This window comes from Dendrobates tinctorius, unplaced genomic scaffold, assembly GCF_039654945.1.
Source record: "Dendrobates tinctorius isolate UK_male_01 unplaced genomic scaffold, ASM3965494v1 ptg000026l, whole genome shotgun sequence".
NCBI classification, from domain to species: Eukaryota; Metazoa; Chordata; class Amphibia; order Anura; family Dendrobatidae; genus Dendrobates; species Dendrobates tinctorius.
In genome coordinates this window covers 16,797,974-16,822,277 of record NW_027361694.1, presented here as the reverse complement: position 1 = coordinate 16,822,277, position 24,304 = coordinate 16,797,974, and the positions used below count along the sequence as shown (strand labels likewise).

The window sequence follows — 24,304 nt, the reverse complement described above, 5'->3', positions numbered from 1 at the left end:
TTTCCAATACTATTTACATACAGTAGTATTGGAAAAATGAAAAATGGCCATCCACAAGCCTTTTTGCGGTCCGTTATTGCGGCATACCGTAAAAAATGCGGCGATACGGGCCGCAAAAATGGACCGCGATAAAAAACTGTAAGTGTAAAAGTAGTCTTACACTGGAGGTATATTGCCAAGTTTTGTTCATCTTTGATGAAGTAGGCTGGACTTTTCTCTGTAAAATAACGAACCCCACAAGGACTCCTTTGTAGTCATTGGGATGCTTGAGTTGCTATTTGCAAGCATCCAATATGCAACAGATTCATCCTCCGCATGGGTTTTGTTTCTGTGTATCCTGTGTGGTTTTATAGAGACGTTCAGGACTGGCCCATTTTCCCCTGTTCATGGCTAGGTGCATTTCCCTTGCAATAGGGGATGCAATATTAGCCCCAGTTACAGCTCAAAACTGCCTCCTGTCTGCACAGCAGAGCGGATCTGAGTCTAGAAGGCCTATTAGTTCCTGCTCCCATCACTCCTACAATCGGGAATCCTTTATTAGTGTTTCCTAAACTGTATACACATCACTTGTTCAGTGCTGTGTATACAGTGATCAAGAAGGAAGAGATGGTAAACAGTCTATGCCTTCTCTACAGGAAGTCGTCATATCTGTAATTCAGGTTCACAACTACTACTGGACAATCTCCGCTCAGCTGTTGACTCTGCAAGGGTGTTTTAGATAAGTCACTGTTAGGGGCCCATCACACTTAGCGAGATCGCTACCGAGATCGCTGATTTTGTGACGCATCAGCGATCTCGCTGTGTGTGGCTCGCATCAGCAACCAGCCCCCCTGCCGGGTATCGCTGATCGTGCAGGAATGTCCTAGGCCATATTTTGATCGTTGGTCTCCCGCTAGCCAGCATGCATCGCTGCGTGTGGCAGCGGAAGACCAACGATCAGCAAGCTCCCAGCACTGTAAGCAGACACTGGGAGCTGGTATCCAAGGTAAATATTGTGTAACTAAGCTCACGGCCGTTGGTTACCCGCTGTGTACCTTGGATACCAGCGTGCTTGCGCTGGGAGCTGGTATCCAAGGTAAACAGCGGGTAACTAATTGCCGCGCGTGCTTAGTTACCCGATATTTACCTTGGATACCAGCTCTCAGCGCGAGCACGCTGGTATCCAAGGTACATAGCGGGTAACTAAGCGACGCACGTTCTTAGTTACCTGATATTTACCTTGGATACCAGCGTCCTCGCTGGTCCTGATGGCTGGTGTGTCTGCCTGTTGGGCAGCTCACCAGCGATCATGTAGCGATGCACCAGCGATCCTGACCAAGTCGTATCATTGACGGGATCGCTGGTGCATCGTTTGGTGTGACGGGACCCTAAGGCACATGTGGCTTGCACTGATGTTATTAGGTGGTCCACAAGTACGGTAGTTAACCCCTTAATCACCAAGGGTGGTTTGCACGTTCATGACCGGGCCAATTTTTACAATTCTGACCACTGTCCCTTTATGAGGTAATAACTGAAACGCTTCCATGGATCCCGGTGATTCTGACATTGTTTTCTCGTGACATATTGTACTTCATGTTAGTGGTAAAATTTCATTCAAATAACTTGCGTTTATTTGTGAATAAAACAGAAATTTGGCGCAATTTTCCATAATTTGAATTTTTATGCCCTTAAATCACAGAGATATGGCACACAAAAAACTTAAGTAACATTTCACATGTTTACATCAGCACAATTTTGGAACCAAATTTTTTTTTTGTTAGGAAGTTTATAAGGGTTAAAAGTTGACCAGCGATTTCTCATTTTTACAACACCATTTTATTTTTACGGACCACATCACATTTGAAGTCACTTTGAGGGGTTTTTTCACAAAAAAATTACTTCAGGTCCAGTTTTTTATATTTTACCAAGGGTAACAGGAGAAATTGGACTGCAAAAGTTATTGTGCAATTTCTCCTGAGTACGCTGATAACTGATATGTGGGGGGAACCACTGTTTCGGTGCATGGCAGAGCTCAGAAGGGAAGGATCGCCGTTTGACTTTTTCAATGCAAAATTGGCTGGAATTCAGATCGGACATCATGTCCTGTTTGGAGAGCCCCTGATGTGCCTAAACTGTGGAAACCCCACCACAAGTGACCCCATTTTGGAAACTAGACCCCCCCCCAAGGAACTTATCTAGATATGTGGTGAGAACTTTGAACCCACAAGGGCTTCACAGAAGTTTATAATGTACAGACGTACAATTAAAAAATATTTTTTCCAAAAAAATGATCTTTTCACCCTCAATTTTTATTTTCCCAAGGGTAACAGGACCCCAAAAGTTATTGTGCATTTTGTCCTGAGTACGCTGATACCCCATATGTGGGGGTAAACCACTATTTGGGAGCATGGCAGAGCTCGGAAGGGAAGCAGTGCCATTTGACTTTTATGGCTGGAATTGAGATCGGACGCCATATCACGTTTGGAAAGCCCCTGATATGCCAAAACAGTGGAAACCCCCAACAAATGACACCAATTTGGAAACTAGACCCCCCAAGGAACTTAACTAGATGTGTGGTGAGAACTTTGAACCTCCCAGGGCTTCACAGAAGTTAATAACATACAGTCGTAAAATTAAAAAATCACATTTTTTCCACAAAAATGATCTTTTCACCCCCAGTTTTTATTTTCCCAAGGGTAACAGGACCCTAAAAGTTATTGTGCAATTTGTCCTGAGAATGCTGATACCCCACATGTGGGGGTAAACCACTATTTGGGCACATGGCAAAGCTCGGAAGGGAAGCAGCGCCATTTGACTTTTTTGGCTGGAATTGGGATTGGACGCCATGCCCCGTTTGGAAAGCCCCTGATGTGCCTAAACAGTGGAAACCCCCAACAATTGACACCATTTTGGAAACTAGACACCTCAAGGAACTTATCTAGATGTGTGGTGAGCACTTTGAACCCCCAAGAGCTTCACAGAAGTTTATAAAGCCCGGGTGTGGAAATAAAAAAAATCATTTTTTCCACAAACATGATCTTTTAGTCCCCAATTTTTTTATTTTCCCAAGGGTAACAGGAGAAATTGGACCCCAAAAGTTGTCCAATTTGTCCTGAGTTCGCTGATACCCCATATGTGGGAGAAAACTACCGTATGGGTACACGTCGGGGATCGGAAGGGAAGTAGTGATGTTTTGGAATGCAGACTTTGATGGAATGGTCTGCGGGTGTCATGTCGCGTTTGGAGAGCCTCTGATGTGCCTAAACAGTGGAAACCCCCCACAAGTGACCCCATTTTGGAAACTAGACCCCCCACGGAACTTATCTAGATGTGTGGTGAGCACTTTGAACTCCCAAGTGCTTCATAGAAGTTTATAACGCTCGGACATGAAAATAAAAAAATCATATTTTTTTCCACAAAAATGATGTTTTTGCCCCCAATTTTTTATTTTTCTAAGGGTAACAGGAGAAATTGGACCCCAAAAGTTGTTTTGCAATTTGTCCTGAGTAGGCTGATACCCCATACGTGGGGGTAAAACACTGTTTGGGCGCATAGCAGAGCTTGGAAGGGAAGGAGCACCGTTTGACTTTTTCAATGCAGAATTGGCTGGAATTGAGATCAGACGCCATGTTGCGTTTGGAGAGCACCTGATGTGCCCAAACAGTGGAAACATCCCAATTCTAACTCCAACCCTAACCCCAACACACCCCTAACCATAATCTCAGCCCTAACCCTAATGGGAAAATGGAAATAAATACATTTTTTAAATTTTATTATTTTTCCCTAACTAAGGGGGTGATAACAGGGGGTTTGATTTACTATATGTGGCAGGTTTTTATTTTTGGCAGCTGTCACAAGCTAAAAGACGCTTTTTATTGTAAAAATAATTTTTGCATCACAACATTTTGAGAGCTATAATTTTTCCATATTTTGACCCACCGAGTCATGTGAGGTCCTATTTTTTGCGGGACGAGTTGACATTTTTTATTGGTACCATTTTCGGGCACGTGACATTTTTTGATCGCTTTTTATTCCGATTTTTGGGACGCAGAATGAACAAAAACCAGTATTTCAAGAATTTCTTTTGGGGGGTGCGTTTACACCGTTCCGCGTGTGGTAAAATTGATAAGGCGGTTTTATTGTTCGGGTCAGTACGATTACAGCGATACCTCATTTATGTTGTTTTTTTTATGTTTTGGCACTTTTATGCAATAAAAACAATTTTATATAAAAAATAATTATTTTTGCATCGCTTTATTCTGCGAGCTATAACTTTTTTAGTTTTTCACTGATGATGCTGTATAGCGGCTCGTTTTTTGCGGGACAAGATGACGTTTTCAGCGGTACCATGGTTATTTATATCTGTCTTTTTCATCGCGCGTTATTGCACTTTTTGTTCGGCAGTATGATAATAAAGCATTATTTTTTGCTTTGTTTTTTTATTTTTTAAGGGGTTCGCTAAAGGGGTTAACTAATGGGACAGTTTTATAGGGCGGGTCGTTACGGACGCGGCAATACTAAATATGTGTACTTTTATTGTTTTGGGTTTTTTTTATTTCCAAAAAATGAATTTATTAGGGAATATTTTTTATTAGCGATTTTTTTTATAAATTATTTTTACACTTTTTTTTTTTTTACTTTATTACAATGTCCCAGGGGGGACATAACTGTCATGTGACAGATCGCTGATCTGTCACATCACAGATCACTGTGACAGATCAGCGATCTGTCACAGGCAGTGTTGCAGGCTTCCTCATGCCAGCGCTTTGCAGGCATGAGGAAGCCGGCTCCCTGCAGGCCCCCAAAGGACTGCCATTTTGGATCCGGGGACCTGCAGGGAAGGAGGCCCCCCGCAGCAGAGCTGCACATCGCGCTGCTGCGGGGGTCTCAGGGAAGCACGGAGGGAGCCCCCTCCCTGCAGATGCTTCCCTAAATCCCCGGTACACTGCGATCGTGTTTGATCGCAGTGTGCCAGGGGTTAACGTGCTGGGGGCGGTCCGTGACCGCCCCTGACACATAGTGCCGGGTGTCAGCTGTGATAATCAGCTGACACCCGGACGCGATCAGCGGCGCTCACCACGTGAGCGCCACTGATCGCTATGACGTACTATCCCGTCCATGGGCATAGGGGCCCGGGTCTCATGGACGGGATAGTACGTCAGATGGCAGAAAGGGGTTAAGGAACAAAAGCAGCAGAGCATAACGTGTGGCCACCTTAACAGTTGTGCACAGTAGTAAGGCTGCATTTATAAATCCCAATGGCGGTGAATAAATGATGGCTTATTGACTACACGGAAGCAGTGCTTAGTAGGCTGTTTATATAAGCCAACTGTAATTCTATGCACACAGTATGATTTTTACTGCGATCCTTCTATGAGCATATATATATTTTTGCAGCATAAAACTTCATGTGACCAATGAGCATTTCACTCATTTTTCATGTGATTATCCATCTTTTTAAAACAAAATGTCAGTCGGAAAATGGCCGTTTTGTAATTATCGGCTAATGCAAGTGCAGCCTAAGTTGCTCTATTCGAAAGACCTAAATATTCCTCAACTTGCAGGATATGACAGTGGTAATCATTTATCACAGGGTAGATTGTACAGGACGCGTCTTTCATGCACTTACGTAAAGCGGCAGCGCTGTTTTATTTAAACACTGGAAAACTTACACTTTGCAAATGATAGAGGAGCCATGGAGGTTTATGGGATCTTGCAAAGCATGCTGGGATCCCACAACCCTGGGGTTTTGGGACCAGACTTTCTAGAAAGTCTGATCCTTCAGGCTTGCATTAGGGATTGGACACTTTTTTTTTCTAATTGGTGTATAAGGAAATGGGGCAGATTATTCTAATAATAGGAATGTATTGTCAGAAAATGACATTGTTTTAGCCAATTTTTTGTGCTGCATAAATTAAATGACTTTTTATTTTTTCCGATCACAATCTTCATTAAACAAAATTAGTAATAACATTTTCACACTAACCACTGTCAAAGCTTCCCTTCCATTCACCTTGACCGTTTTACACTAAAGACAGGGTCTGAGTCTGGTCGTTGCTGCTAATGTGGATTTCCTGAAGCCACAAGTTTAGAGTTTAAAAAAGCCCCAGCAGCCATTGTGTAAATTAGAAGACTTGGTTTTTTTTTAGAAAGATTGTGATATTAGGAAAATAAAAAATCACATTTAGCACGAAAACATTTTAAGCGATGGGTAATTTTCTGATTAAACATTTCCTTTTAATAAGACAGCCATACACAGGTGACTGCAGAGACCCGTGTCCAAGGGTCAGCCGGGGAGAAAGAGGAAGTCACTGACCCTAGCACCTGAATTTAACCCCTGAGGGGGTGGCCGGACGCTCCTTCCTCTTTCTTCCCGTTGGTCAGTTGGGCGTCCCAATTATGGCATCAAATGGGGAGTATTGTGTGGAGGGCACTGCAGAGAGTTTCTTTCTAGCTTATCTAGGGGCTCTGCAGTCAGAGGCACATTCCCTATACGGTACCGTGCCTGCCAGACTGCAGAGACCCGTGTGACATAAACAGTGCCTTCCCGCCTCCCACCAATCCCGCAATAACAAACACCGACAGGCCTGGATGGGTTGAACACGTCGGTCACAGTTTATTAAATTTACAAGCAGAGAGAGGCAAGTACAATTCCCAACTGACTCATCACTGAAAGCCCCGTCACTGACCGCTGGGCAAGTAAGCCGATGAAAGGTTAGGAACCTTGGCCCCCTCTACACTACCGCAACGGAGGATCATGTGTATGACCTACACAGGACTCCGACCCCCACACAATATCATCAGGGCCTGTTCAACACCAAGGGTCAGCTGGGGAGAAAGAAGAAGTCACCGACCCTAGCACCTGACTTTAACCCCTGAGGGTGTGGCTGGTCCTCTTTCTTCCCGTTGGTCAGTTGGGCGTCCCAATTATGGCATCTCCTGGGGAGTGGTGGGAGGGGGGCACTGCACAGTGTTTCTAGCTTATTATCTAGGGGCTCTGCAGTCAGAGGCACATTCCCTATATGGTACCGTGCCTGCCAGATAGACCCTCTTTAAGAATCCCTACTTTAGGGCTTTATCCAACGTTGATTAATCTAAGGTCAAACCACTGTATTTTCTATCATTTGAGTGAATCGGGCTGATGATGCTAATCACATTCTGATCGGATTGTGATCTGATTTTCTCAAATGTAGAGAAGATGGAACAAAACATTTCTCCATCTTCTCAATTCTCTCAGTCCATGAAAATTGCACCACACCCAGATATCATCAGTGTGGTCCGTCATTTTCCACTGATTCATTCAATATCTGATACAAATCGTGCAGGCTTTGATGTTTTTTGTTTGTTTTTTTTGTTTGTTTTTTTCTCCTTGGACATACTTTTCTGCATGGCCCCATAGAATAACATTTTTAGAAAGGGAAGAAATGCAAGGGGAAAGTCGGTTCTGGCAGTACTTGGAGTGGCAATAGTGAATCACAACACGAAGACACCCAGGTCAGGGCTGCAAACATTAAAATAAATAAATAAAAAGCCGAATTCCTCCAGCTATAAGAAAAAAAAAAAATAAAACCAAACCACATGTACGGTAACTAAAAAAAAAAAAATGTTTCAGCAGTAAGCCTTATTCAAGGTATATATAATATAGTGTCTGTTCTCTGTTAAATAGAGAGATGCTCTAATCACATGTAAATGCAATATCCTATCACAGTGGCTTAGTGGTTTCCATCTATTCAACTAAAAACAGTTGAATTTAAACTATGCGAGGCATGAAAAGTGAAGCAAACTCTACAGTAGCTTACAAAAGTATTTGACCCTCTTGGCAGTTTTTGTTTTGCTACCTCCAGCACTTGGAATTTAACTTTTTTTGAGGGTTTGCATAAGTTCATGTAAAGAACATACCTACAACTGTGAACATTTGTTTTTTTTAATTGTGACGCAAACAACAAATAGGACAAAATAACTGAAAACTTTAGTGTGCATAACTATTCACCCCCCCCCCAAAGTCAGGACTTTGTAAAGCCAAGGCGCTTTTGGATAAGTCTCTTGAGAGTTCCACATCTTGCCGCTGGGATTTTTGCCCATTCCTCAAGGCAAAACTGTTCCATCTCCTCAAGTTAGATGGTTTCCTCTTGTGAACAGCAATCTTCCAGTCTGACTAGATTCTCAGTTGGATTAAGGTCTGGGCTTTGACTAGTCCACTCTAAAACATTTACACGTTTCCACTTAAACCACTCAAGTGTTGCTTTGAGTCATTGTCTTGTTGGCAGGTGAACCTCTGTATTAGTCTCAATTCACTAACAGACTGAGAAGTTTTGCTCAAGAATATCTCTGTATTTTGCACCATCCATCTTCCCCTCGACTCATACCATTTTCTATGTTCGTGCTGCTGAAAAACATCCCCACAATGATGCTGCCACCACCATGTTTCACTGTGGGGATGGAATTCTTGGGGTGATGAGCTGTTTGTCTCCAGGCATAGTACCTTGGTGGCCAAAAAGTTCAATTTTGTTCTCTTCTGACCACAGCGCCTTTCTCCATATGTTTGGGGAATTTCCCTCATGTCTTTTGGCAAAGCCAAAATGAGCCTTACAATGTTTGTGTGTAAGTAAAGGCTTTTTTCTGCCCACTCTTTCATAAAGGCCACCTATATTGAGTCTCTGCTTGGGAACTCTGCACGTCTTTCAGGGTTACGTTTGGTCTCTTTTCTGCTTCTCTGATTAATGGTCTCCTTGCCCGGACTGAGAGTTTTGGTTGGGTTTGTTATAGTACCATAATCTTTCCATTTGATGGTGCTCCAGGGATCATCAGAGATTGGGGTGTGTGTGTTTTTTTGTTTTTTTTAAATAATCCAACCCTGACTTTGTAGTTCTCAACAACTTTGTCCCTGACTTGTTTGGAGATCTCCTTGGTCTTCATGGTGTTGGTTAGTGGTGCTTCTTGCTTAAAGAAGTTGTCCCCTATTTGGACAGCTTCTCATACCCCATGCTTGGCCATGATTTAAAATAAAAAAGCTTATACTCAACTCCCGTGCTGGCGCCATTCCTGCATTGTCTGCACTCGCTTTCCCCGTGCTGTTGTTGTGACACATGACCCTGCGCTGGCTGTGCTTTCCCAACCTCCTGTCGAATTAAACATGAAGAGGAAGTGAGAGCAGCTGCAGCCTGGACTTCCTTTTCATGTTCGATTTGTCCGAAGGTGGGGAGAGTGACGCCAGCGATGATTGGGTGCTGGGGGGTCACATATCACTACAACTGCACGAGAGCCCTGGGACCGCAAGTACTGACACCGCTGGAACACGCCAGCAAGGGAGGTGCGTATAGGTTTTTTTATTTTATCGTGATCAAACATTTAGATCAAGAAAGGGGTTGTCCAAGTAGTGGACAACAGATTTAATGGTGTTACAGCCTCTATCACCTTCCAGATAGTGTGTATATAATGACAACCATGTGACACTCGCAGTAGATTACACACAGGTGGACTTCCTTTCACTAAGCCTATGACTTGTGAAGGGAATTCTTTAAGCCCCCATCTCACACAGCGAGATCGCTGCTGCGTCACAAGTTTTGTGACGCAACAGCGATCTCACCAGCGACATCGCTGTGTGTGACACGTATCAGTGACCCGCCCCCCTGCCGGTTATCACTGATCGTGCTTGAATGCCCTGGACCCTTTTTGATCGTGCGGCAGGCGGTAGATCAGTGATCTGGACGCTGGTTTCCAATGTAAACGCAGGTAACTAAGGGTGCACGTCACAGTTACCCGCTTTATACCTTAGATACCAGCGCGCTGGCGCTGGGAGCTGGAATGCTCCCTGCACCAGCGCGCTGGTATCTAAGGTACACAGCGGGTAACTATGTGACGTGCGCACTTATTACCCACGTGTCGCTGTTGCTGATCGCTGGTGAAGCTGCCTGTTTGGCAGCTCACCAGCGATCATGTAGCGACACACCAGTGATCCTGACAAGGTCATATCGTTGTCGAGATCGTTGGTGCGTCGCTATGTGTGACGGGACCCTTACACCAGAAAGTTTTAGGTACTTCATAGTAAAAGAGGTGAATACATTTGCACATGTCAATTTTTGGTTATTTGATCCCATATAACTTACACCTATATTTTTCTCACCCCCACTTCACCGATTTAAACTGTTTAGTGTTGATGTATCGCACACTAGTCTGATACATTAAAACATGTGTTTAAATGTTTTTTTAAACAAAATGGGTAAAAAGCCAAGGGGGTGAATACTTTTGTAAGCCGCAGTAATTATGCCGCAGAATAAGGTCCTGTCTCATATTACTGTTAGTCCCGACGGGGTCCTTGTGTGTAATGTAAAAAGCCAATATGATTCTCTATTGAGGATTTTTCTTCCAATGTCACCTCCTCAAACAGGTTTATATACATTTTTTGTTTACGCCTGCAAATTTCAATGTTGAAACATCCCCCTTGCAGACATGTGAAAAATGCTTGGAGACTACAGATGTATTCATAACTGTCAAATTGGCCGCATCAGAAATATGTTTCCTTATTTGTTTCTTCAGTGGGCCAATAGTACAGCCCACATATTGGAATTTGCAAGCAGAACATTCTACTAACATGTAGACAAAAAAATTTAACCCATTAACCCCAGAGCTTTTTTCGATTTTGTGTTTTCGTTTTTCGCTCCCCTTCTTCCCAGAGCCATAACTTATATTTTTCCATCAATATGGCCATGTGAGGGCTTGTTTGTTGAGGGACGAGTTGTACTTTTTGAACGACACCATTGGTTTTACCATGTCGTGTACTAGAAAACAGGAAAAAAATTCAAAGTGTGGTGAAATTGCAAAAAAAAAAAAAAAAAGGTGCAATTGCACACTTGTTTTTTGTTTTGTCTTTTTTTGCTAGGTTCACTAAATGCTAAAACTGACCTGCCATTATGATTCTCCAGGTCATTACGAGTTCATAGACACCAAACATGTCTAGGTTCTTTATTATCTAAGTGGCGAAAAAAAATTCCTAAATTTGTTTAAAAAAAATGCGCCATTTTTCCTTATCTTGGGTTGGGTGAGGGCTTATTTTTTGCATGCCGAGCTGACGTTTTTAATGATACCATTTTGGTGCAGATGTGAGCTTTTGATCGCCCATTACTGCATTTTAACCCTTTCACTACCAGAGCTTTTTTTTATTTTTCCTTTTTCGCTCCCCTTCTTTCCAGAGCCATAACTTTTTTTATTTTTCCATCAATATGGCCATGTAAGGGCTTATTTTTTGCGGGACGAGTTGTACTTTTAAACGAAACCATTGGTTTAACCATGTCGTGTACTCGAAAACGGGAAAAAAATTCCAAGTGTGGTGAAATTGCAAAAAAGTGCAATTCCACACTTGTTTTTTGCTTGGCTTTTTTTGCTAGGTTCACTACTTGCTAAATCTAACCTGCCATTATGATTCTCCAGGTCATTACGAGTTCATAGACACCAAACATGTCTATGTTCTCTTTTATCTAAGTGGTGAAAAAAGATTCCAAAGTTTGCTAAAAAGAAAATTGCGCAATTTTCTGAGACCCGTAGCGTCTCCACTTTTCGTGATCTGGGGTCGGATGAGGGCTTATTTTTTGCAGGCCGGGCTGATGTTTTTAATCATAACATTTGGTGCAGATACGTTCTTTTGATCGCCTGTTATTGCATTTTAATGCAATGTCGTAGCGACCAAAAAAACGTAATTCTGGCGTTTTGAATTTTTTCCCGCTACGCCGTTTAGCGATCGGGTTAATGGGTTTTTTTTTTATTAATAGATCGGGCGATTCTGAAGGCGGCGATACCGAATATGTGTATGTGGGATTTTTTTTATTGTTTATTTTGATTGGGGCGAAAGGGGGGTGGATTTGAACTTTTAGGTTTTTTTTTTAGTTTTTTTTATTTTTAAACTTTTTTACTTTTAGCATGCTTTAATAGTCTCCACAGGAGGCTAGAAGCATGCACAACCCGATCGGCTCTGCTACATATGGGCGATGAGCAGATCAAAGCCATCTGCCTGGAACAACCATAGAGGTCTCATAGAGACCTGTGGTTGTCCAGGCAACATGACGCCGACTCCTGATCATGTGACGGGGGTCGGCGATGAGCTCATTTCCGACCCGGCGGCCGGAAATGCTATGTAAATGCCCACTGTCAGCTTTGACAGCGGGATTTAACTAGTTAATAGGCGTGGGTGGACGGCGATTCCACTCACGCCTCTTGAGGGCACATGTCAGCTGTTCATAACAGCTGACATGTTGCGGCTTTGAGGTGGGCTCACCGCCGGAGCCCACCTCAAAGCGGGGATTCTTACCGATGACGTACTATTCCGTCATCGGTAAGGAAGGGGTTAATGCAATGTCGCGGTGACCAAAAAAAACGTAATTCTGGCGTTTTGATTTTTTTCTCGCTACACCGTTTAGTGATCAGGTTAATCATTTTTTTTATTGATAGATCAGGCGATTGATTCTGAACGCAATATCAAATATGTGTATGTTTGATTTTTTTTATTTTATTTTGAATGGGGCGAAAGGGGGGTGATTTGAACTTTTATTGCTGTTTTTTAAAATTTTTTAAACATTTTCTTTTTACTTTAGGCATGCTTCAATAGTCTCCATGGGAGACTAGAAGCTGCCACGACTCGATTGGCTCGGCTACATACAGGCGATAATCAGTTCGCCTCTATGTAGCTGAATTACTGACTTGCTATGAGCGCCGACCACTGGGTGGCACTCACAGCAAGCCGGCAGTGATAACCATAGAGGTCTCCAGGAGACATCGGGTTGTCATGCCGACACACAGTGAATGGCTATTTTATAATAATGTCAGTGTTTGACAGCGGCATGTAACTAGTTAATAGCCGCGGGTACATGTCAGCACATGTCAGCTGTTCAAAACAGCTGACATGTCTCGGGAAAGATGCCGCCGGAGCCCACATCAAAGGGAGGGAGTCCGACATCGGTGTAAATGTACGCCCGATGTCGGAAAGGGGTTAAAGAAAAACGTTGACCTGTTTTATAGAAGAAACTAGTACACTTTGGAAGAAACGCATTGTGAATGGCTGCATTTATTAAGGAGTTTCAAGGAAATGTTTGTTTTAGTTTGTTTTTTTATCTTTAATAAAAAGGATTGTTGACAAAAGTGAGTCTAATGTAGGTGCCTTTTTGGCTATAAATCTAATCTTGCTATTACTAATATCAAAAAGTCTTGCATCGTAATTTAATATAAAGGGAAAAAGATAGCCAGCTCACCTGTCGGCATGTGTTGTGGGAAGCACGGACCACGTGCAGTCATCACGTAGTAGTCAGAACAAAGTGGAAAAAAGGTCCAGCTTCACAAAAAGTCCAATTTATTGTATAAAATATAGTCCAGAAACAGTAAAATTTACATGAGTAACAAATAGGCTACGCGTTTCGAACAAAAACCTTGTTCTTTTTCAGAGCTGCTTCCCATTTGTGTTACCACACTTTATATCCGTTACCCCCAATAAGATCAAATACAAATCAAATGGTGTTGGAAAAGAGAAAAAAAAAAAAAGGGAGGAAGGGAAAAAAAAGTGAGGGTGGAAGGGAAGACAGAATGTAAAGGAAAACAAAATGCACAAAAGAGCAAATAAAACAGAAAATTATCTTTTCTGGCATTTAGTCCATCATGAAAACATGTATTCAAGTAAAAAATCCTGTTCGCTTCACGTGTCATAATGCGTTTTTTATGTTACTAATCCATTTTTGTCTAATATTTTTTGGTATGGCAGATACGTCGATGATACACTCCTCATTTGGAGTGGTGATGTATCTGCCATACCAAAATTGGTTGATTATTTCAATTGCAATGATTTCAATTTAAAATTTACGTTTGTGACTGATCCGCATGTAATCTCATTTTGGATCTGACATTAAAGGGTGTTGATTTTGCAAACCACTCTCTGGCAATAGCATATTGCCTGTTTCTAGCAGCCATGCTGGTCACACTGTCAAATCTGTACCTGTGGGTGAGCTTACTAGAATCACTAGAAATTGCAATGATGTGAATGTCTTGAAGGAGGGGATCAATTTGTGCTGTGATAAGCTTAGGAAAAGAGGCTATTCTAATTGGTGTTTAGAAAGAGCTAAAAAAAATAGTGCACAAAAAGAAACGGCACGATATGCTAGCACCAAAAACACATTAATGATAACAACACTCATAACAAAATTGTTTGCTCTATTCAATATAGTCCCCAGTTTGTCACTATTAAATCTCTCATTTTAAAACATTTACCAATTTTGTTTGAGGACGACATTATATCTAATATTTTGTCTAATGGGTGTCGAGTGGTAGCAAAAAAAGCTAACACCCTGTCTGATACGCTGTCTCCGAGTTTTTTTGGTTCCAAGGCTGGAGTACAAACTTGGTTACACTATTGTGGTTTTTACCATTGCGGCACAAGCAAATGTAGGACATGTGCACATTCAAATATTACACAGTTTTTCTATGATAGTGCAAATGTGGAAGAACATAAAATAAAGCAATATATTAATTGCAACAGCAAAAATGCAATTTACTTAATCACGTTTGAAGTGCAATTTAAAATATGTGGGTTGTACGTCTCGCATGCTCAAAATTCGTATATCTGGGCATATAACCGATATTATGTCTCCTTCTAGTACAAATCGATCCATTTCTTCTGCATCCAAACACTTTATTTCTCAGCATCAAAGAAGCACTGAATTTTTTCAAGTTACTGGTATTGAAAGATTGATGCGCAATATGAGAGGTGGCGACATAAAAAAAGCCTTATGACACGTGAAGCGTACTGGATTTTTTACTTGAATGCATGTTTTCCCGACGGACTAAATGCCAGAAAATAAATTATGTTTCATTATTGTTTATCATATGTATTAATTTTTTGATGTGTTTATATGTTTATATTTAGGTTTGCATTATCATAATTTTCTGTTTTATTTACTCTTTTGTGCAGTTTTTATTTTTTTCCTTTACATTTTGTCTTCCCTTCCACCCTCCTTTCCCCCCCCCCCCCCCCCCCCATTTTTTTTTCTCTTTTCCAGCACCATGTGATTTGTATTTGATCTTATTGGGGGTAATGGATAAAAAGTGTGGTAACACAAATGGGAAGCAGCTCTGAAAAAAACAGGGTTTTTGTTTGAAACGCTTTGCCTATTTGTTATTCGTGTAAATTTTACTGTTTCTGGACTATATTTTATACAATAACGTGGACTTTTTGTGAAGCTGGATCTTTTTTCCACTTTTTCGTAATTTAATATTTGTAGGCATTTTTTGCCTATAACGACAAAATCATGATACTACGGACTATATTGGGTTGAGAAAGTTAACTTTTTTATTTGTCAATCTGGATATCTTAAGAATTTTTTTTTTTTAAGGTTCTGCAAAAAAAAATTATTATTTTGTGAACAGTTATATTTGGTTTGTATTCACTCTCCTACTGGAATATTTGTAATGGCGGTCTAGGAAGAGATCTATTTGTTCAGTGATTCCAATCTATTCCATGGCCATATAGAATGATATGGTCGTTCTATATGAAGTATCAGCGCCTTTCCATATGGACAGTAGGTTGTTAATATATCTCTCATATATATATATATATATATATATATACTAGTAAAAGTGTTTGGAGGACAATGTTGGTGATGAAACAAACTACACTGCTCCAAAAAAATAAAGGGAACACTAAAATACCACATCCTAGATATCACTGCATAAAATATTCACGTTACAAATCTTCGGTACATAGTAGAATGCGTTTAGAAAAATAAAACATAAAAATGATCAATGTGAATCAAAAAATCCCATGGAGTTCTAGATTTGGAATGATTCTCAAAATCAGAGTGAAAAATAAAATTACAGGCTGATCCAAATTCAGTGGAAATGCCCCAAGCAAGGAAATTATGCTCCGTAGTGTGTGTGGCCTACACGTGCCTATACGACCTCCATACAACACCTGGGTATGGTCCTGATGAGGCGGTGGATGTTCTCCTGAGGGATCTCCTCTCAAACATGGATTAAATCATAAGTCAACTCCTGGACAGTCTTTGGGTGGATGAAACAAGAAAACTAAAATTGTCGTGCACCCAGCAGATGAGGCGAGGTGGAAGGGAGTCGTGAATCCCTGGGGCATCAAGTGGAGAAATATCACCGCACACTCAAACGGTTCAATGCAAGGTTTTTTGTTTTTTTGTTATTCTTAAATCAAGTGCAGGTAGCAGACAAAAATGAGTGTAAAGTGAAAGTGATAAAAGCGATCGAACGTTTCCACCGTACCCGGGCCTTGTTCACATAGTCGCTCTGGTTATGTTGGGTCGAAACGTTACATCGCTTTTATCACTTTCACTTTATGCTCATTTTTTTCTCTGCTGCCTGCACTTGATTTAAGAAATAGTTTAAAAAAAACTTGCATTGAACTCTGAGTGTGCAGTGAAATTTCTCCACTTCGTGGATGGAACGAGACCTGATGTCCCAGATGTGCTTGATTGGATTCAGGTCTGGGAACGGGCAGGCCATGACATCATCACATGGGCAGTCCACAATTGATTTAAGGCATAGTAATCTTAATGTATGTAAACTTTTGACTTTGTTGTAAGGCATTTTTATTACTGCATTCTCATTATTCTGGCAATTTGACAAATATAATTATGGTAATCCTAATTGACCTAAAACGTGAAAGGGTTATTCTGTTTTCATGTCAGATATTAAGAAAAACATTCATATGTGTCTTTTTATATAGTGTATGTAAACGTCTAGTTTCAACTGTACATGCACATACCTACTCACCTTCTCCCCCTACTCCCCTGCAGCGTGTTGTCTGCGTTAAATAAAATGACGCCGGGTAGCGCCATATGTGTATGCGATATCCAGTGCCATTTTGTTGAAGACACTGTGCGAAATTGTCTTCAATAAAATAGCTCCGGAGATCATGCTATGTGCAAGCGCTGACTCTTACGCTACACTCCTCCAGCCCTGTCCTTACTTTCTCCTTGAGGTACTGTGCCACTGGTGTATTGATGCTGAATAGATTCTTCTGACTCTGGCCACACTGCGCAGGTGCAGCCTGTACTAGCTTCGGACAGGGTGCATCCAGCGTTTATATTATAGATAATACACATTATTATAAAATAGCTCGTAACGCATTACTTTTACTCTGTCCCTGACACACTGATATTTATATGGTTGTACTATTATAAAAAAGGGCTCATAGGGAAAATAAAGTAATATTATAGACACTGCTCAAAAAAATAAAGGGAACACTAAAATACCACATCTTGGATATCTCTGAATGAAATATTCCAGTTGCAAAATTTTATTCATTGCATAGTGGAATGTGTTCTGAACAATAAAACATAATTATCAATGTAAATCAAAATTAATATCCCATGAAGGTCTGGATTTGGAATGATACTCAAAATCAAAGCGGAACTTCAACTTACAGGCTGATCCAACTTCAGTGGAAATGCCTCATGACAAGAAAAAGATGCTCAGTGTTGTGTGTGTCCTCCACGTGCCTGTATAACCTCCCTACTGTACGCCTGGGCGTGCTCCTGTCGAGACGGCGGATGGCCTCCTGAGGGATCTCCTCCCAGACCTGGACTAAAGCATCCGCCAACTCCTGGACAGTCTGTGGTGCAATGTGACGGTGGATGGAGCGAGACATGATGTCCCAGATGTGCTCAAATCGGATTCAGGTCTGGGGAACGGGCGGGCCAGTCAATAGCTTAATTGCCGTCATCTTGCAGGAACTGCTGACACACTCCAGCCACATGAGGTCTGGCATTGTCCTGCATTAGGAGGAAGGGCCAACCGCACCAGCATATGGTCACAAGTAGGCTGAGGATCTCATCTCGGTACCTAATGGCAGTCAGACTACCTCTGGCGTGCACATGGAGGGCTGTGCTCAGTGTGAACCTGCTTTCATCTGTAAAGAGCACAGGGCGCCAGTGGCGAATTTGCCAATCCTGGTGTTCTGTGACAGATGCCAAGCATCCTGCACGGTGTTGGGCTGTGAGCACAACCCCCATCTGTGGATGTCGGGCCCTCAGACCATCCTCATGGAGTCAGTTTCTAACCGTTTGTGCAGACACATGCACATTTGTGGCCTGCTAGAAGTCATTTTGCAGGGCTCTGGCAGTGCTCCTGTTCCTTGCACAAAGGCGGAGGTAGCGGTCCTGCTGCTGGGTTGTTGCCCTCCTACGGCCCCTCCATGTCTCCTGGTGTACTGGCCTGTTTCCTGGTAGCGCCTCCAGCCTCTGGACACTACGCTGACAGACACAGCAACCCTTCTTGCCACAGCTCGCATTGATGTGCCATCCTGGATGAGCTGCACTACCTGAGGCACTTGTGTGGGTTAGAATACATGAACAGACTTTCAGAGAGCCTTTTTTAAGTCCAAATATCAGTAACACTTTTATCAAAATAACTAAAGATAGATATAAGTAAAAAAAATCAATGTCTTTATTGAAAATTACATAAATACCAATAACAATCCACAATAGTAAAATATAAGATGTACTCAAGAACAGGCGGGCAGCTATATAACCATACAAGCAATGGTTAGCACCATCAGAATGGACATGTCAATTGTCTATTTACAATAAAGTAAAAAAAGGATAATAATTAAAGTGCATAGTGCAACCTTTTAAATAGCAATGACATTTCAACATGAAGTATGCCCATGTAAACAATGCAGAGAGGTGCAAGATTAGCATATAAATAGTCACTAAAACCACCCTATGCAGAGCTTACCCATGATAGATGCGTGACCAAAGCGCAGGTGCCCTGACGGGCGTTTCGCTGTGGCTTTCTCGGGGGGCAGTGCGTGGGTTGTGGAGTCTGTCTCATGCTACCATGAGTGTGAAAGCACAATCAACATTCAAAAGTGACCAGAAAGCATTGGTACTGAGATGTGGTCTGTGGTCCCCACCTGCAGAACCACTCCTTTATTGAGGGTGTCTTGATAATTGCCAATAATTTCCATCTGTTTATTCCATTTACACAACAGCATGTGAAATTGATTGTCAATCAGTGTTGCTTCCTAAGTGGACAGTTTGATTTCACAGAAGTTTGATTTACTTGGAGTTATATTCTGTTGTTTAAGTGTTGCCTTTATTTTTTGAGGTATGTATGTGTATATATAATATTTTATATTTTCTTCATTTAAGATTAAGGGCACTGACCTCTCTTCTGACCTGAGCTTGACAGTTGTATAGAATTACATGATTCTGTTCCGATCAGGTCAGGATAAGTCCATGCACATCGATGTGATTATCGTCTGTATTAATCGTCCGTCTGACTGCATCCTAAATACGAAAAATCAGTTAGTGAAACCAAGCTACAATAGGACATCGAACCTGGAAGAAGTGAGAAAAGATTGTACAATAACTGAATGGAGACAAAAAGTATTTTTTGCATAAACAGCTTTACCCCTTTATCAGACTGGTTCTGCCATCATTATTGTATCATTCTTGGGGATATGCTCATTACATGGTGTTCAGGCAGCTAGTGAAGTGTTATACCTGGTTTGTAGCATGCGTGCTATAATCGTATTCTGTGTTGAGCATAGATGTAATTTGTTTTTTTCTTTCCCTACAGATATGAGAAGGTGCCAGTAATCTTGGTTGGCAATAAAGTTGACCTAGAAAGTGAGCGTGAGGTATCCTCCAACGAAGGCCGTGCTTTGGCTGAAGACTGGGGATGTCCTTTCATGGAAACGTCAGCGAAAAGTAAAACGATGGTGGATGAGCTCTTTGCAGAAATCGTAAGGCAAATGAACTATGCGGCCCAGCCCGATAAGGATGACCCTTGCTGTTCTGCGTGCAATATACAATAGCAGTTTTATGTAATTTAGGTAGACATGACTATTTTAGCTGCAAAGGTTTAAAAAAGTTTTAAATTTTTTTTCCATGTGTTTACCCAAAGAAAAGCGTTGCAAGAGGACTGCATCTAGAACATGGTTCCTATTTCAATAACCCTTCTTAATCGGTAATTTTTGACAATTACTGAATTTTACTCTATAAAATAATTTGTGGCGTTCATTTCTACAGCTGGCACAGCAAACATGATCTGCCACATTAAAAAAAAAAAAACACAAACCAACCCTAGATTAGAGACTGTTCCCACAAGATCAAAGCTAGATCCTTCAAGAAGCGGCAACCTCTGCCACTGCAGGCATACTTCCTGAACTGGACGGCAGGGGGCACTTACATTTACAGCGCTGACTGTTGTCCCGCTGTGTGTCTGATCCCAACCACTCTGAATTACCCAGTCTAACAAGTGGATGAGGAAGCGGCTGGATACAGAAGATGAAGACTTGGGACGTTGGGGAGTCTTGTTTTTGGAATTAAGCCATGTTGCATCCAGTTGAGGGAGCAAGGTTTTCCTTTCGGTATGCTTCCCAATGATTATGGACCTCGCTACTTCTGACATGGGTCTCACTATGTTATGGGCTTGTTTCTATTTAGCTTGTCAGTTTGACTGAAGGTGAATATATGGATTTTTTTTTCTAACTTGATGCTGACAGACTTGTGAAGTGAATGTTGATGTGACGAGGTGCACAAGTTCCGACGTTTCATTTGGATTGGACTGAAGTATTTATTATTTGCATGGGCAGCTGCACACAAATGCAAATTTACCTGCTTAATCTTGTTTGAAACGAAATTTCAATGGATTTACAATTTTTGAGAGAAGAAAATCAATACTGCATACGGTCGTGGAAAAATCTCACCCTTCGTGTGCTGATAACCTAGCATCTTCTAATATTCCGTAGAATAGTTTTCATTTCTTCTGTGTGAGTGAGAAGCGGTGTGAATGTGCCGTACATTTGTATGCTGGTTTACAATTCTTGTATTTGGGCTGAGGTTCATTGTATTTGCTCCACAGTGTAAAATGTGTACACCAAACTATCCCAGAGAAGTGCTTTCTTGTGGCTCAGAATAGAATGTGTTACGTTACTTACGCGGAAAATAGTCTTTTTTTTTCTCTAATTTTTTTTCTAATTAGCTGCTTTTCAATAAGGACTTTGGGGTGTATTAAATTTTAGCACACTTAGATGTGTTATATTACTTTTCTGTTCAAGATTTGTTTTCTTCCATATTTCATATTCCTGCTCTGCCTCAGCAGCTTCCAACTAAATCCATAATTTAACCCTTTACTTTTGTGGAGTAAAATGAATGGAATGCTGTTATCAAGCTAGAGTTATTGTATTTTTGTTCCAAGTAAAAAAAAAAAATTACAGTAAAATATTGTATTTTGCACATGTGATTGATCGGCCGCCCTCCCCCCATAAATAGTCCTTTTAAATCACTACATACGTTGTGGTTGAAAGAACTTGACTTCTTGCAGGTCTTGTTTTTTTGTTTTTTGTTTTACAGGTATTGGAAACAGTCTTTCTTTCTGATTGCCGCGCACCTTGAAATGCAGTTTTGCATTTATAAATATCATAGTTTGCCTGTCCTTTTATTTGGGAAATCTGTTTGCAAGTGATTTGAAATGCTTTCCATGAAAACCATTGGAAGGGCAGATGTTACTGGTTTTTGCAGCACACATTTTTCAACAACTGGCAAGAAATAAACTATATTTAACTTAGGTTTGGTTTTGGTTCCATTTAACAATATTTTTTTATTTTGAAAGTTTGACAAACCTAAAAATAACTCCTAATATGTTATTGCTAAGTAATAAAAGCTTTTGGAGTGTATATTTTGCCATCAGGAGCCCAGGATTGCCGAATATGTATGACACAGCGAAAGAAGCAAAAAAGAATTGATCTTTATTTATTTTAATCACTAATGAAGTTTGATGAATTTTTGAGCCAAAGTCAGAAGTAAAAGTATTTCTAATAGTAAGTATGTCATTTGTTCAGTTTCTACCCACTTCTGGCTTTTTGGTTAAAAAAAAACACAAACAAAACCAAAAATAACTGTCAAATCAACCTACAGATTGAAGATTTCCTAACTCTTCGGCTAATAGCTTTATTGCTGTCGTTACGTAAAAGGGTTTTCCCATTTTTACCAATGCGGACCCCCCCCCCCCAAACGTTGCTTATAATGTAAGATAGGACTTACCCCCCAGGCCCAGTGCCAGATCTTCACTGCTGCTTCACACTGGGTGGTTTGGCTGCAGAGGTGACATCATGTCATCAGTTCACATCACTGCTGCAACCAAAACACTTAGATTGGAACCAGGGCTGTGGAGTCGGTAAGCCAAACCTCCGACTCGGAATCCTCATTTTCCATGACACTCACTCCAACTCTGACCTCGACTCCCTCATACATACATGGCTCATGTTTAAGTGATAAATTTACTGTAGTAAAACAGTAGCATCAGGCTTAATCATTATTATGATACAACTTTAGAACAAAAAAACTTGCATATTTAAAATTTATTGTACACTACACAGTAAGTGGAAAAAATAGTTTAACAAAAACGTACTGAATAATTTGTGCAATCTATGAATTTGTTCTGAGAAATAGTTTCGCCTCCATCAGATCCTCCTTCATAGATGGAACAGGCAAAATAGCAAGTTCTTCCATGCCTTTATAAAAATGCCAGGAGTTAAAACCTCAGCTTGTAACTTTTTAGGCACTGTAAATGGGTGATGAAGCAATTTCTTCAATTCAGCCACCTCTGTCCATTGACCTTCATGTAGTGTTACCTGAGGGTTGGCCATATCTACAAGGAAGGGTTTCAGCTCAAGCAATCGCTCAATCATTAAATAGGTGCTGCCCCACCAAGTGGCTTGGACCACAACTGCCCCTTTTCCAGCACGTCTCTTCAAGATGGAATCAATTTTAGGGGTTCTGGCAGCAATAGCCAATTTCCTCACTTTGCTAATCACAGCTCCAGCATGTCCCTCTTGCAGACTATCTCTTATTGCCAGCTGCATCTAGTGCACAGCACAGCGCATTTGATGAATAGGAAAGAGGTGTGAAGCCGCTTCAACAAGATCATCTAATTGTAAAGAACCATTTTGCTGTTCTTCTGTAGTAATATCTGTCTGTTCCTCCTTTATGGGAACAGAACTGTGGCCTTCCATGTCCAACATACTGAATGTGAAATGTTCTTCTAGCTGCTGTTCACCTTCATTATTCTCATTCATCAGTTTAATTGTACTTATCATGTTTGAAGCATTATCAGTTACAATAGCAAGAACCTTTTTTGTGAGTTTGTAATCTTGCAGAACTTTTTCCACTAAAGGTCTGGAGAAACTGGCTGCTATGATGAGCTTTAGTATCTTTATACTTCGAGCGTCTTAGTAGCAAAATAGTCCACTCTGTGAGGTGTGTACTGTGCAGGCATCCATGTTAAGAAACACAAAGTGTCTCTTGAAAGCCTTTTAAAGATCTTCCTGTTGGTTAAGGGCTTCTTCAATCACTAATTTTCTAATACTTTTCTCTTTTCAGAGAAACACCAAGTTTGCGGGCCATTTCTCCATTAAGAGCTATCAAAGCTGGTCATGCAAATAATGATAATGGTACACTGTCCTTTACAACAAGCTCGATGACCAGTCTTTTAAACACATCGGCTGTCATTGTTACAGTAAATTTGTCACTTGCAAAATATCTCGTAACTGATGTTTGAGACATTCTTTTCTCCTTTGCCTGGCGGGAAGTGCTGGGCTCTGGTTTCTTGGTGCTGCTGTGATATTTTTCAATCACAGCTTTGTAAACTTCTGGGTGGCAGCGTTGTAAATGTCTTTTTAGATTGGAAGCTCTTGAAAGAGCATTTTTATCACTGCCTGAGTATGCACTGATTTTGCATCACAGCATTTGTTTTCATCTGGGTTATTTACACACTGTTTTTTACCTTGAGTCACTGTGAAATGCTCAAATACAGCTGACTTCATAAGATGCTTCTTAGACATTTTGTAATTATGTAAATTCGCTCTCAAAATAATTTTGTCCTGTAAAAAAATAAGGTATATTGAAATTCTTGCAAGAATAGGGAATCATGTACTGTGTAATAAAACAATCTTTGCATAAATAAATTGGACAGATAAGTATAAAGTTTGTAAAATATGTTGTTAGATAGCTATACTCAACTTTCAATGTCAGGCTTGTCTCAGTCTACAGCTCACTAAATGCTTCACATCATATTTCTTCACAGTCTAGCAAGAGGGGAGGAGTTAGGGAGCATGTTAGTGCTGAATAATATTCCAAAACACACACACAAAAAATATATATGTCCTCATCAATCCTGTTACAATATTTCCGAATTTGAGATGTTAGAAAACAGTTTTCCCCTTATATTCTATGTATAGTGTATATAAGTAATCAGAGTAGCTAATTTCTCAAGCAAACATAGACAATATATACTGGACTATTGATGCATAGTTTAT

General features: G+C 40.9%; 1 protein-coding gene across 1 annotated transcript in view; it reads left to right on the top strand.

The window, feature by feature from the left end:
- RAP2A (RAP2A, member of RAS oncogene family) overlaps positions 1 to 21,555 on the top strand; it is a 42,270-nt gene extending 20,715 nt beyond the window's left edge. The window contains exon 2 of the mRNA XM_073569552.1: positions 19,564 to 21,555. Coding sequence (XP_073425653.1) covers positions 19,564 to 19,801 — 238 coding nt within the window. The 3' untranslated portion in view covers positions 19,802 to 21,555. The remainder of the gene's footprint in view (positions 1 to 19,563) is intronic.
- The last annotated feature ends 2,749 nt before the right edge of the window (positions 21,556 to 24,304 follow it).